The 15,397-nt window shown below is 45.3% G+C and overlaps 1 protein-coding gene across 2 annotated transcripts in view; it reads left to right on the top strand.

Moving 5' to 3' along the window:
* Nucleotides 1-3,964: 3,964 nt before the first annotated feature.
* LOC147035568 (laminin subunit gamma-1-like) overlaps nt 3,965-15,397 on the top strand; it is a 97,823-nt gene continuing 86,390 nt past the window's right edge. Inside the window, exon 1 of one of the 2 annotated variants that reach the window (XM_085900009.1) lies at nt 3,965-4,495. In XM_085900009.1, the coding sequence (XP_085756135.1) occupies nt 4,042-4,495 (454 nt within the window). In that variant the 5' untranslated portion in view covers nt 3,965-4,041. The remainder of the gene's footprint in view (nt 4,496-15,397) is intronic. The other variant, XM_085899998.1, reaches the window with a different exon arrangement.

Genomic DNA, 15,397 nt, shown 5'->3' with positions numbered 1-15,397 from the left:
TTGGGGTCGGCTCTGCCTGTCATCCTTCTGAGGTCGGCAAAACGAGTGCCAGCTTGCTAGTATCCTGTGTCGGAGTGGCGACCCATCTCGGATTGTGCCCAATTGCCAACGAGAATGCTTGAGCAGCATCAACACTCTGCACAGAGTATGGTCCCAATGGATGGATGGATTCAGTTGCAGCTCCATGGGTTTTATTATATTTCAATAGGCTTGCAGGATGGCCTCAAGGTACAAACACTCGCCTCCTGGATTTGAATCTCCACTCAACCATAAACTGCCATCCTGATGTTTCACAGGCAGGGTGATTTATCAATGTGTGTGTCATCCCTCGATGGATGTTAAATTGGGCATGCCATCCGCCGGTATTAGTTGGTGGACGTTAGAGATCCCACAATGCCCTTGATGAAGACTAGGCGAGTTATGTCCGGCATCCTGAACAGATTACTGCGACCTTCAGTGGAACGTCAGGCCTGGCCAGCCGGTTTGTTAATACCGGGCCAAAAACATCTCTGCTGACCCCACAAGGTGGGAATAATTATGGCCGTTAAAGTCATAGCAGTTGTAGTGGTTTTATATTGAGATTCGCAATTGATTTTTTTTTTTTCCCCGTGAATCCTGCATTTACCTTCGCCACTGAAAGTGGACTGAGGTTATGTTTTCATCCCTGTCTGTCCGTCTGTTTCTTTGTCTGTGAACAGGATATCTCAAAAAGATGTGGACAAATTCGGACGAAATTTGGCAGAGAGGTTGAGTGCGTGACAAGGATGAACCAATTCGATTTTGTGAAAATTCGGACATGAGAAGTTTTTAATTCTTCAAGTGCTTCTTCACCATTGAGAAATGGGCCAAAAATGATTTACAGTACCTTCAGAAAGTATTCACAACCCTTGACTTTTGTCACATTTTGTTGCGTTACAGCCTGAATTTAAAATTGATTAAATTCTAATTTTTTTGTCACCGATCTCCACAAAATACCCCATAATGACAATGTGAAAACATGTTTTTAGAAATTTTTACAAATTTATTAAAAATGAAAAGCTGAAATGTCTTGCGTCAATAAGTATCCAATCCCCTGAGTCATTACTTCGTAGAAGCACCTTTGGCAGCGATTGCAGCTTCGAGTCTTTTTGGGTATGTCTGTATCAATGTTGGACATCTCGATTTGGGGATTTTCTCCCATTATTCCTTGCAGATTTTCTCAAGCCCTGTCAAGTTTGATAGGGAGCGTCGGTGAAGAGCAATCTTCAAGTCTTTCTACAGATTCTCAATGGGATTCAAGTCTGGGCTTTGGCTGGGCCACTCAACGACTTTCACGTTCTTGTTCTGAAGCCATTCCAGTGTTGCTTTGGTTGTATGCTTGGGGTCATTGTCCTGTTGCAACGTAAATCTTCACCGCAGCCTTAGGTCTTTTGCACTCTGAAGCAGGTTTCTCCTCAGGGATTTGCCTGTAATTTGGTTCCATTCATTGTTCCCTCTATCCATACAAGTGAATACTGAATAGATATGATAATGGGGTATTTTGTGTAGATTAGTGACAATTATTTTTAATTTTATTCATTTTAAATTCAGGCTGTGACACAACAAAATGTGATAAAAGTCAAGGGGTGTGAATACTTTCTGAAGGCACTGCAGCACAGTATCACAAAAAGTTATGGACAGATTATGACAAAACTTGATGGATGAGCTGAGTCGATAACGAAAACAAGCTGCTTCGATTTTGATCCCGATCCAGATGCAGATCCGGCCTACGAGTGGGATACAAAATGTAAACTGTTCAACCTGGCCGAGGTATGCGCTCTTCCGAATGCCGTTCTAGTTTTTTATTTTGTGATTTAAACAACGTGTTGTCATTTCCCTTAACCCAAGTCCTGCCGTCTCAAGACCCATGATGTGTTGTTTTATGTGTTTGTGTGTTTTGTCCCAAAGGGACGGGACGAGTGAGAATGATGAACAGTTCTCTCAACTTGAACTGGCAACGATTTGATGATGATCCTGCATGGAGTTTGGGAAATCAATCAAATAAAATTAGTTGTCTGTGTACCTGTCTGTTTGTTCGTGTTTTTTGCAAAGACCGTTGGCCCAACGACCACCAAATTTGGCACAAAGACAAAGTCTCACCCAGGGATTGTCCGAAGCGTATTTTCATGCACTGCCTCAGGCATTAAAGACCTTTTAGACCCCGAATAACCGAAAGACCCGTTACGACCTCAAAGATCCTTTAATACTTCCTACACTGAGAAGACCCCTGGAGACCTTGAAGACCTCCCCCCCAGACAAAATTTAATCTGTTCACATAAAGACCCTTCGCAGTGTGGTGATCTTAATCCTGATGAAGCAGCACTTTACTTATATGGGAGGAAGGAAGACCAAAAGACTTTGAAGACCCCTCAAACTTGTAAGTGCCCAAAGACCTTGAAAACCCTATAAGACCCTTTTGACTCCTCAGACCTTTAAGACCCCTTACACCCTTCAGACAGCTTGGACCCTTGACCATTTAAAGCTTTCGACGACTTGGACATTTTAGACCCTTTTTACATGCTTGAGAGTTTCGACCCTTCTAACCACTTCAACGCAAACGACAATTGGAACGTACCCTTTAGTTGGACCATCGAGAACCTTTTCAGAGCACACCACACAAACATCTATAGTCTTCTTACAAAGCAGACTTCATTTTCAGCAAGTCGTGCACAAACTCGACCCACCCCGAGGTGAGTTGGTCGATTTTATTATTAATATTTTTAATGTGTTATGCACACCTACACTTTAATGTACACCCTGCAAAAATTACTTTGTGAGAGGAGGGAGAGGAAGGGGTAGGGTGGAAGTCTGGAGGGGTGGGAGGAGGAAGGGGTGGGCATCCCGAGAGAGAGGGGGTGTGGTGGGAGGAGGAGGTGTAATGGGAGGAGTAGGGAGGGGAAGGGGTGGGGTGAGGGAGGGGAATGGGTGGGAGACGGTACCCGGCAATGCTGAGTACTTTTGCTCGTGTTTAATAAAAAAATTAAATTTATTATCTAACGTGTCATGAGATAAATCCAACATTTTGGTGACTGTTTTACTTTTCATATCCACCTGCACCTTCTTTTTGCCCACCTCATTTTTCCAATTTCACAGCTTTTGCCTCCTCACTAATTTCATCTTTTCACATTGATTCCTCAATCCCCTTTCCACCTCTTCACAATATTAATTCCTCAATTCCCCCTCCACCTCCTCACAATATTAATTCCTCAATCCCACCTCCACCTCCTCACCATATTGATCCTCAGTCCCCCCTCCACCTCACAATATTGATCCTCAGTCCCCTCCACCTCCTCACAATATTGATCCTCAGTCCCCCCTCCACCTCCTCACAATATTGATCCTCAGTCCCCCCTCCACCTCCTCACAATATTGATCCTCAGTCCCCCTCCACCTCCTCACAATATTGATCCTCAATCCCACCTCCACCTCCTCACAATATTGATCCCTCAATCTCCCTTCCACCTCCTCACAATATTGAATCCTCAATCCAACCTCCACCTCGTCACAATATTGATTCCTCAATCCCCCTTCCACCTCTTCACAATTGATTCCTCAATTCCCCCTCCACCTCTTCACAATTGATTCCTCAATTCCCCCTCCACCTCTTCACAATTGATTCCTCAATTCCCCCTCCACCTCCTCACAATATTGATTCCTCAGTCCCCCCTCCACCTCCTCACAATATTGATCCTCAGTCCACCTCCACCTCCTCACAATATTGATCCTCAGTCCACCTCCACCTCCTCACAATATTGATCCTCAATCCCCCCTCCACCTCCTCACAATGTTGATTCCTCAATCCCACCTCCATCTCGTATCAACAATGCATCCTCATCCCACTCCCACAGAGTTGCTCCACTTGTTAACACAAGTTCACACACCTCAGGTAACTCGACCTCCCCCACCACCATAATAACCTCCCTCGGGGCGTGGCGCCAACCTGTCCATGAAAGAGACCACGGTCGGTGCCGAGTGAAGCACACCGACTCGTGTCCTCAGGACGTGAGGACCCACTTTTTTTGCATGGCGCATTTACCGGTCGTTTCCCCGCGCTTTCCCGCCCTCGTCATCTTTCTGTACTTTACCTCAGTGTTTTCGCACGAGTTTCCCTCGCGCTCCTCCCGGGACGACAAGCGATCGGTGCGCTCCACCCGCACCTGTGCCGACGAGCGCGCTCGAGCCCACAGGTGTGACCCACCTTTCGAGAACGTGGCGTTCGGTGCGCGCGTCCGTGCGAGCGCCACGTGCGGCGAACGCGGCCCCGAGCGTTATTGCACGCAAGCTCAACGACGCCAGCACGGAGGGGCAGCCTGGAAAACGGCGTGCAGCGTGTGTGAGCAGGGACATCCGAGCACGAGTCATGGACCTGAGCTGCTCACGGACTCTCACAACGACCTGCAACCCACGTGGTGGCAAAGTCCCAGCTTGCTGACGGGTCGCAGCCCCCCGAACCCGGTGAACCTGACGCTGACCCTCGGTGAGTGTGTTCTCTCACGTCTCGTCATCGCCATTATTCACCTTATATTATACACACACACACGCACACACGCACACACACACCATGTGTGCAATGAACCAGAAAACCTCCTCATGACTGTGACGTTTGAGGAGAATGATTAAATCGATACATCGACACGCGGATTCCTTTAAGAAGGAAACTTCGATTCAAGAAAACACAAAACTACGTTTGGCCCATTTTCCTGTGCTGTATCCCCACGTTTGGACCGTTTTCCTGTTCTGTATCCCCACGTTTGGACCGTTTTCCTGTTCTGTATCCCCACGTTTGGACCGTTTTCCGGTGCTGTATCCCCACGTTTGGACCGTTTTCCGGTGCTGTATCCCCACGTTTGGACCTTTTTCCGGTGCTGTATCCCCACGTTTGGACCGTTTTCCTGTTCTGTATCCCCACGTTTGGACCGTTTTCCTGTTCTGTATCCCCACGTTTGGACCGTTTTCCTGTTCTGTATCCCCACGTTTGGACCGTTTTCCTGTTCTGTATCCCCACGTTTGGACCGTTTTCCGGTGCTGTATCCCCACGTTTGGACCGTTTTCCGGTGCTGTATCCCCACGTTTGGACCGTTTTCCGGTGCTGTATCCCCACGTTTGGACCGTTTTCCGGTGCTGTATCCCCACGTTTGGACCGTTTTCCGGTGCTGTATCCCCACGTTTGGACCGTTTTCCGGTGCTGTATCCCCACGTTTGGACCTTTTTCCGGTGCTGTATCCCCACGTTTGGACCGTTTTCCGGCGCTGTATCCCCACGTTTGGACCTTTTTCCGGTGCTGTATCCCCACGTTTGGACCTTTTTCCGGTGCTGTATCCCCACGTTTGGACCTTTTTCCGGTGCTGTATCCCCACGTTTGGACCGTTTTCCGGTGCTGTATCCCCACGTTTGGACCGTTTTCCGGCGCTGTATCCCCACGTTTGGACCGTTTTCCGGCGCTGTATCCCCACGTTTGGACCGTTTTCCGGCGCTGTATCCCCACGTTTGGCCCATTTTCCTGTGTTGTATCCCCTCCTCATTAGTGACCAACCTCCTCACTCCATTTTTTCCCTCCTCCGTATGCAGTGCAAGGCTTGTAGCATCATTGGATGGGCGGCACCGCCGTGCCGCTGATGCAGTGCCCTCTGTTATCGGTACACCGGTGCTCATTTCGCCGACCTCATTGGGATGACGAGCCGAGTCAACCCACCTATTGTTAAATAAATATTATATTTGATAATGGTATTGTAAACAACTCCGTCTTGTTTACTTTAGTCCAATTATAATTATTTCCTAATTTTTGATACACGGAGTCTGCTCGACATTCCGTTTTCATTCACCCGGCTCCGCTTGTGGATCCGTCCCCAACGTCTTTCACATCCCTTGTATGGATTACACAAATGGGGTGGTGCACCATGGAGCACTCTTTGTTCCTTGTGCAAAATACATTAGTTCATTATATATATATACACACAATCGTGGCCAAAAATATTTGCACCCTTGCACTTTTTAAAACATAATGCACCATTTCTTCCAGAAGTGTTGAAATTATAAAATCTGTTGGTATCCACATATGTCCACCACTTGACTATGACCATTTGCTTTTCAGTGGAACAAATCAAAAGAAGCTGAAAAAAAAATTATTAAATCTCAGATTATTCCACACAGAAATCCAAAAATGGCCCGGACAATATTATTGGCACATTTTCGAAGTTGTGAGAAATAATAAGATTTCAAGCAGGTGATTCTCCTTTACTTTGGAATTTAACTCACCTGTGGTGAGTTGCAGGTGCCTGTAATATAAAAATAACTAATTCAACCAGTTTGAATGGAGAAAAGGAGTCATTGTGCTGTTTTGTGTCAGTGTGTGTACCACAATGAGCATGGAGAAATAAAGAAAACCAGAGAATTATCTGAGGAGGTCAGACACAAGATTGTAGCCAAGCATGGACAATCTTAAGGCGACAAGTCCGTCTCCAGAGACCTTGATGTCCCTGTGTCCACCGTACACAATGTTATTCGGAAGTTTGAGGCCCATGGCACTGTAGCCAACCTCCCTGGACGTGGCCGCAAGAGAAAACTTGATCGAAGATTGCAGAGAAGGATTGTTCGAATCGTGGAGAAAGCACCTCGATCAACTACCACACAGATTCAAGCTGACCTTCAGACACAAGGTACGACAGTTTCAACTCGCACCATCCGTAGCAAACTCAATGAAAGGGTGGGGGGGGAGGAGACCCAAGAGGACCCCACTGTTGAGAGAGAGAGAGAGACAGACATAAGAACGCCCGACTGGAGTTTGCCAAAACACACCTGAACAAGCCAAATCATTCTGGGAGAATGTCCTGTGGACAGATGAGACCAAATAAGAGCTTTTTGGTAAAGCACATCATCTCTGATTACAGAAAACAAAATGAAGCCTTCAAAGAAAAGAACACCTTCCCTACAGTCAAACATGGAGGAGGTTCAGTGGTGTTTTGGGGTTGCTGTGTTACTGCTGACACTGGATGCCTTGAATGTGTGCACTGCATCATGAAATCAGGAGATGACCAAGGCATTTTTGAGTGCAATGTTCAACCCAGTGTCAGAAAGCTGGATCTCCGTCAAAGGTCATGGGTCTTGCAACAGGACTATGACCCCAAACACACTTCAAAAAGCACCCAGAAATGTTTCAAGACAAAACGCTGGACTGTTCTGAAGTGGCCAGCAATGAGTTCAGATCTAAATCCCATTCAACACCTGTGGGGAGATCTGAAAACAGCAGTTGGGAGAAGGCACCCTTCCAATCTGGGAGAACTGGAGCAGTTTGCACACGAAGAGTGGACCAAACTACCGGTAGAGAGGTGGAGGAAGCTCATTCATGACTATAGGAAGTGCTTGACTGCAGGTATTTTGTCCAAAGGCTGTGTTACCAAATATTAAGTCTCAGGTGTCAATAATTTTGTCAATGCCATTTCTTTCTTTTTTTCTCATTTAAAAGGAGATATTCAGTTCTGAATCAAAAACAAAGGTTCTGTAATATTAACAGTGGAATAAAGAATCGTATAGACCAAATACTTGTGTCAATTTCAACTTGTATTTCGAGAAAATTGTGAGTTATTTGAAAAACAAGGACAAATGCGTCCAAGAGCCGCGTCATAAAGGTTTTGTCTTCACCAGAAGAAGAACAACAACGCGGAACTCTCTTAGAGCCAGCGTTCGCAACGCGACGCGACTAAAAAAGCAAGGATGCCAATATGTTTGGCCACGACTGTGTATATATGTGTATGTACGTCTGTATGTGCGTGGTTGAGTCAGGGACAGTGAAAAATAAAGAAAGGAAGAAGATTGACAGTTTTTGAAATGTGGTGCTCGAGACGGATGTTAAAAATCCCATGGACTGCAAGAACAAAAAACAAATCGGTACTTGATTTAAACTGGAGCCGAGTGAATTCATTCTGAACAAAAATGCCATCGTAAACTGAACACACGACTATTACGGCCCATATACCTATATCATCCATGAACCCTATTGTGTCACATGTTCGTGGCATGGGTTTTGACGTCATAAATTTGATTCTTCACTCGCATCGGGTCATCGATCGGATATATGAAGTTTCAGATTTTCGGATAAGGATTTCAATTCAACCAATTATGGCTGGAATGCCACTTCACTGGTGATGTCATCGGTATCACCGTATGTGCCTCATGGGTACCTGATGACCTCTGTGAATTTTCAATTTTTGTCCTTGAGTGGTTTTGGAGAAAATCCACTGTCTGCCATACCATGTGACCGATAACATCAGAGTTAGCAATATAATATTTTCCATGGGAAGTCTGTCCTATGTTTAAAGTTTCGCATTGATCAGACAAGTGGTTGCAGAGATGACCGTTTTTAAAGTGAAAATAGACAGACAGGGGCGTCTCCTTCAGGGCGAGACTAATGAGACCACCATGTACATTAGAAGCACTGATGCTGAAACAGAAACTGTCATACTTTGGACACAACATGCGTGCAGAAAACGAGTCTGGAGAAATCCACCATGCTGGGTATGGTTCAGGAAGGAGAAGACTAAGAGGGAGAGCTTGTCTGCGCTGGATGGATGGGGTAAAGGATTGCGACCAAGGTGTCTCTGCTATATCTTCGGAAAGCAGTGCAGGATAGGGATGTTTGGAGAAATCTGATCATGAATGTCAACCAGGAGTCGGACACGACTTCACAGAACTGCATGACTTGATCGGTGAAGTAAATGAGGGATGTAAAAAGAAAACTGAACTCATTCAACAACTGAAAACGACTAATTCTGATCATTGTGGAAGTTTTCACTTCACATTATTTCGTGATAAAGAGAAGAATTCTCCAATATATATATATATATATATATATATATATATATATATATATATATATATATATATATATATATATATATATATATAATCAGTAAATAGTAGTTTGTGGTAGCCTGGTGTTGGCTTAGTGGTTAAGGTGGCGGCTTCGGATCCTAGGGTCCTGAGTTCAAGCCCCGTTGGGCCACTGAATTAATACACCAGGGGGTCGACTCAGCCTGTCATCCTTCTGAGGTCGGCGAAATGAGTACCAGTGTGTACTGGTAGAGGGGCACTGCATCAGTGACACAGTCTCCCTTCCAAGAAATGATAGCTACCCTGACAGCTAACCTGCCATACACAATAGGAAGAAGGCGTTTGTGAATCTCATTGTCATTTTTGTCCAGGTAGTTGACATCTTTTGACTGTGAAATGCATGGGATGTAGTTGTTGGTGAATGCACGTTCGACAGGGATTCCAATTCTCAGTCACCGCTTGTTGCATCATCACCGTGGCACGGTTGTGCTGCTGACGCCGTGCCATTGTACATTGGAGAAGGAATTATGGATTTGTTCATTTTTCTGATAATAACCCACATACTCTTTCTGAAAGAGACAGTGGGGTCTTTGCAAGGAAACGAGACACCCGGCTTGTCATCCATCCACGGGACGGCCCAATTCACAATGCACTACCTTGCTTGCGAAGCACCATTCCGAGAGTTTATAGTCGGGTCAGGAATCGAACCCAGGCTAGACAACTCAAAGGTAAGTGTGCTCCCTTTGCACCATCCTGCTGGACCAATGTGTGTGATGAAAACGCATTCCGCAGCCATTCACAGATCCACTTAGGCAAGAAATACCTCTGCCTCAATATTACTCGGAAATTGGAACTGGAGTTTACTTTCTCTTTTAAAAGAACGAGGAAGTAGGTCAATACAAGGCTTTCATCTGCAGCTTCATGGAGCACTGCTCTCCCCTCCGGGCTGGCACTCCTGACTCGCACCTGACTCAGCTTGTCGGTGAGCAAGGTGAAACACCGTGGCCTTCAAGATCATTGGAATCTCCCGCAATGAAGCCGAGTCAACAGGCCTAACACTTTGCCATCGCCAACAGGTCGTTGGTCCCTCTGTCTTCTACCATCTCCTTTCTGGTCTTGAACCCTTTGCTCTTTCTGTTCCCCCTTCCCAGGTTTCTGCACGGCGCATGCAGTCCACCATCAACCTTCTGCTGAAATTCCCAAAATGTAGAATTACTGCTCATTCGTTCCTCCTTTTTCCAGCACGTGGTACCAACTTCCACATTCTCTTCAATCTCGTTCTTCCTTCCAGGTCTTCAAGGCAGCTGTTCACCACCACCTCAAATCACCCCCCTCTCCCCATCCAAAACCATGATGCTTTCTACCCCCATTAACCCCCCCTCAAATTCCAGTTTGTCCAAGTCTCCCACTATTTTGTCCCTCAACCCCACTTTCGGTGTGTTCCCCTCTTTTCCACTGTTCCTTTAATTTTGTTGTGTCCTGATAAAATAATGAAATGAAGGCGAAGTAACAGAACTTGGCTCGAACGGGTAAAGGGCCGAGCACGTTTTCCATCAAGTTCCTGCTTTTATCATTTTTTTTTTTTCTGTCCACATCAGGCTGTTAATCCCAAGAGGCGCTCCTGGGATCAATGTTTAAAGTGTTCCTGAGGACAGAGAGTATATCACAGATCTAATCTATGCGTCATCTTTGCTCGGGCTGGGGATATATAGTCTGCAGTCGGTGCTTGGGTAAGGTGCAGTGAGTAATATCGTGTTCTTTTTGTTCAACGAATGCTTTTGGTGAATTGTTTACAATAAGCAGCACCCTGATATAAATCCCATTGGTGTGATTTCAATTGTTTTGTTTCATTGCTAAGTTGAAGCTTTCTCGACGTACGATGTTGTATTCATCGAGAACCACATCAGCTGACTCCCGGCGATGCCACATCTAAGGAGCAAGGCTTCTTGTCTGACTGGAAGATAAATTACGTGGCCTGTCTGGATTTGTGAAAGATAAACCAAGGGTTGCGATACAAGACTACAGAGAAGGAATTTCAGTCACCCTAAGAGCTATCTGCACGGCCTATTTTGAAACCGGCTGGCCTTATGATCTTTCCGCATGATAACCATGGGCGGGCTGCCCAGATAGGCACCCCCCCATACCTGTTTGCAAGTGTTTCGATTTGCTTGGAGATTTTATTTGTAGAAATGTTCCCAAAGGAAAATGCGATAGGACCGGTTTGGGATAGCTTCGACTTAGAGGGCGCACTCGTTTTTGAGCCATGAAGTCTCGGTTCGAATCTTGACAGAGTCATAAACTGTTCCCTGGTGTTTCACGAGCAAGATGCTACATCGATGTGTGTGCCGTCCATCGGAAGGGCGGTGAACCAGATGACCGGTCTGCGGGTACCGGGGGGCAACGGTGGACGTTAAAATATCCCGTGGTATCCTTCACGAAGGGTAAGGCAGTTATCGCTCCACCCTGAACAAATACCTTCCCAAATCACCTTCCCTCAAAATGTCAGGCTTGGCCACTTGGTTCATGAAAGACTTTCCCTGGTCGACAAGAACGTGTGAATAATTGGGACCCTTAAAGCTTAAGTAGAAGACAGAGTAGTAGTAGAAGTAAAAATTCAGTGTGAGAAGTGTGACCTGGCAGTGAGCCGAAGAAATGCGAGTTCTGCTCCAAACCGTCACTGATGTGGACTTTCCTCCAACGAAAGCTAACATCCGATTGTAAAGAGGCTTCGTGAAAACCGAGCCATCGATTGGTTTTCCACTTGCCAAGGTGCGTAGACTTTTCCAGGTTGTCTGGTGCAGTACTTGATATTTTCAGTGTATGATGTCGACATCACTGATAATAGATATGATTTTGATTTACTGACTGCGTTTATGAAGGCGGCTATACTCATTATTGCTGAGGTATTTGCAACCGAGCACCATGCATGGGAAGATGAGAAGTTTCTGGAGAAGCCCTCATCCGACCTTTTCCTTTACCCAACGGTCACATTTCTTCTCGCTTTCATCTTTGCCACAGCCTTCATGTCTGCATCTCCCTCTTCACGCGTGATATTGTGATGATAACATGTCTGTCGCCATAACCAGCGCTTCAAGTAATCTACACTCGCCATCTCTAACTGTCTACCCTCCTTCTGAATGAAGGCCTGCACGTCTGTCTACCTCTACACGCCTGCATGTCCTTTTTGCTGCTGCCTGTGTTTTCTGAAATTATTTTCACAATAGCTCAGGATTATCTATTTGTGTGTAGTTTCTGGGAACTGTCAGCTATGGTTCCTTTGAACTCCGAGATAACTTTTTAATGAGGGTGCACTCGGTGGCGTAATAATTAGATTGCCTCCTCTGAGTCTGAGTCTGAGAGGTCAGTGTATCGAACCCCGGCCGGATCATTCCAAAGGCTTGAAAAATAGGACGTGCCGCTTCCTTGCTTGATGCTCAACATTTAGAAACGATGGAGCACATTAAAACAACCATAATTTGGCAACCATAGTGCAGGCTTGATGACTCAAACGGTCTTCTTTGAGTAAAAACTTGATGAATTAGAAGTGCACTCGGTGGAGCGCGTGCTCCTCTACGTAATGCCTGATCCACGAGAACATATCGGACCGAATACATTTTTGAAATGTCATGCTGTATATTGTTTTGGCCAAGCCTGGTGCTGGCTTAGTGGTTAGGGTGGCGGCTTGGGATCCCAGGGTCCTGAGTTCAAGCCCCGTTGGCTGCTGAATTAACACCAGGGGGTTGACTCAGCCTGTCATCCTTCCGAGGTTGGCGAAGTGAGTACCGGTGTATGCCCCGGTTATAATAGGTGTACCATATCCCTGTGTGTCGTAAGAGGCGACCAGGGTTGGCGTCGGGAAGGGCATCCGGCCATAAAACATTGCCTCAAGAAAAAGCCCAACCCCTGCAGAGCAGGGAAAAATGGCTGTAAAAACGGTCATTTTATATTGTTTTGGCCCTATCTCTCAATGGTGAAGAATCACTTTAAAAATTAAATAATTCTCGTGTACAGATCCAGATCTGGATCTGCACCAAAATTGAATCAATTCGTCCTTGTCTCACACGAAACTTTCCCACCAAATTTCATCCGGATCTGTCCACAACTTTTTGAGATATCCTGCACACAGACAGACAAACAAACAAGCAGTCATAGACAGGTACTTACGAAATCGTCAACTTGACCTTTGACCTTGTCTTATAAAAGCTGTCTCGAGAGAAGGTAGCGATGCAAACCAGAAGTTTCCACGATGATTCTGTACCAAACCATCAAAAATCGAATGTTTTGGATGTTTGACCTCACTGTGACCTTGAACTTTGACCGATTTTGACCAAAATCTAATCAGCACTAGCTACCACCCTCCTGAATCACGTGGTGTAATTTGACATTGGTAGCTTCTTCCGTTCTCTAGTTATCGTGCCTACACACAAACAGAGGACGGAAGTCATCAATATACTTACGAAATCAAAAGATTTCGTAAGTAACAAACAGACAGAGGGGTGAAAACATAACCTCCTTCACCTTTGGTGGCGGAGGTAATAACCAGAGTTGGTGTCAAAGCCACCCAATGCTCGCCCGTTTATACATTTATCGTTTTTAAAAGACGAGTCTAATAATTAATATTTTTTGTGATGCATAATTATAAAGCAATATATGTATTTGTATAATAACAAGAGCGCAAGTGAGCACAATATACACCCTAACAAGAAGGTATATACAGAATTGTGCTACTACATGGAAAACAGCATCCTGGTTGCCATGGCAACCACTTTAGATGACGAACGTATGTCGCTACACACCGTCTCCACAGTCTGTACCTATGTACCAAATATGAAACGTGAAAGTTGAAAACTTTGAGAGTTAGAGTGCGGACAGGAACGGACAGACAGACGGACGGACGACTGGTATCACATAATACGCCCCGATATATATATATATATATATATATATATATATATATATATATATATATATATATATATATATATATATATATATATATATATATCTCAGGCGTATAAAAATAGTGTGGTAGATAAAAACATTAGAAAGGAAACATAGAGGGGGAGCACTCGGGAGAGTGCAAAACCTCCGCCGCCAATACTGCTTGTTCACTCAAGTGAACCTTATATCTTATTCATTAAATATGATGTCAACAGTGCTGACAGTTATAGTTCTTTTCTCCATTTTTTTCTGGGGCGGGGGGGGGGGGGGTGGAAATCACTTAAAACATGGAGAAATGCCCAAAAAAATCGAAATTTAGAAAAAAAAAGTTGCAAAACATTTTTTTTCTCTAAAATTTTTTGTCGGGAGGGGGGGGTAAGGGGGGTAAGGGGGCTTGGAAATCACTGGAAACATGTAGAAATGCAAAAAAATACATTTTTCTCTAACAATTTTTTTGGGGGGGGGGGACCAAGCCCAAAATCTAATGGCATGATCCTTGGACCATACCTAATGCCCCCACCAAGTTTCGTCGAAATCCGTCAAGGAGTTTTTCTGTAATACTGTTCACAAACAAACAAACAAACAAAGGGGTGAAAACAGTAACCTTCGATGGCGGATAGAGGTTAAAAATAACTTGCATCAAAAAAATTTACATTTTCACGCTCACACTGACGCTCTCGCCGGGGGTATCGCTATAGCTCTCTGTTCTTCGAACGGGCGAGCTAAAAACTAAAATTAAAATAAATAAATGAAAAATCAAATGCAGATGAGCGACCCAAGACAAAGGGGAAGCATCGCCTGCTGGTGTGTGTGTGTGTGTGTGTGTGTGTGTGTGTGTGTGTGTGTGTGTGTGTGTGTGTGTGTGTGTGTGTGTGTGTGTGTGTGTGTGTGTGTGTGTGTGTATTGTTGTGGTTTCCACCGCGTTCAGCGTGCGGACAACCGTTCTAGCCAAATCGCGGTCGTACGCCCACCGAAGGCCGCAATCCAGTCGTGACTTTCCGGATCAACGCCGAAATCCAGTCACGGATGCCTTAACGCATCATAAACTAGCCAATTATTCTGTCCACGCGCTACAGGGTCGATCGCCAAATTATCGATGTACCTAATTATTCGCGTGGACAGAATTACCGGGAGTTTATACCTCGACAGGACCTGCATGAAAACAAGCCGCTTAAGCGGCTCGTTCCGTATGCGAAGCCGAGCGGTTATAAATCGTCAAATCCCGTCAGACCAAATGATCACTTTTATCGGCCTTAATAGCCAGTTAATATCCCGAGCACACCATGGCAGTCAATACAGGAAGGGACGCAACGAGCAGCTTGACATTCAAACAATGGGTATTTATTTTTACACATAAGCAGTCAATGAATGGGGATAGGGGACAAGACATGAGCAAAAGCCTACAGCCGATTGCTATTTCATTTACAGCACGCACTTAATAACAATTCTACTTAAAGACAAGGCGCCACAGACTTTCATACAAAAACCCAAGAAAGAAAAGACACAGGCTCGTAAGCCTTTAATATTCCTCAGAGCCGGGATGATCGCAGGGGCTCTGAGAGGCCGGGCCGGTTACCTTGCTGCCCTGGTGGCGACTCGATGGGCTCTTGTT

The sequence above is a fragment of the Eptatretus burgeri genome, chromosome 1, assembly GCF_056783735.1.
Source record: "Eptatretus burgeri isolate ZD-2024b chromosome 1, Ebu_testis_v1, whole genome shotgun sequence".
In the NCBI taxonomy this organism is placed as follows: Eukaryota; Metazoa; Chordata; class Myxini; order Myxiniformes; family Myxinidae; genus Eptatretus; species Eptatretus burgeri.
This window is presented reverse-complemented; position numbering and strand designations above follow the sequence as displayed.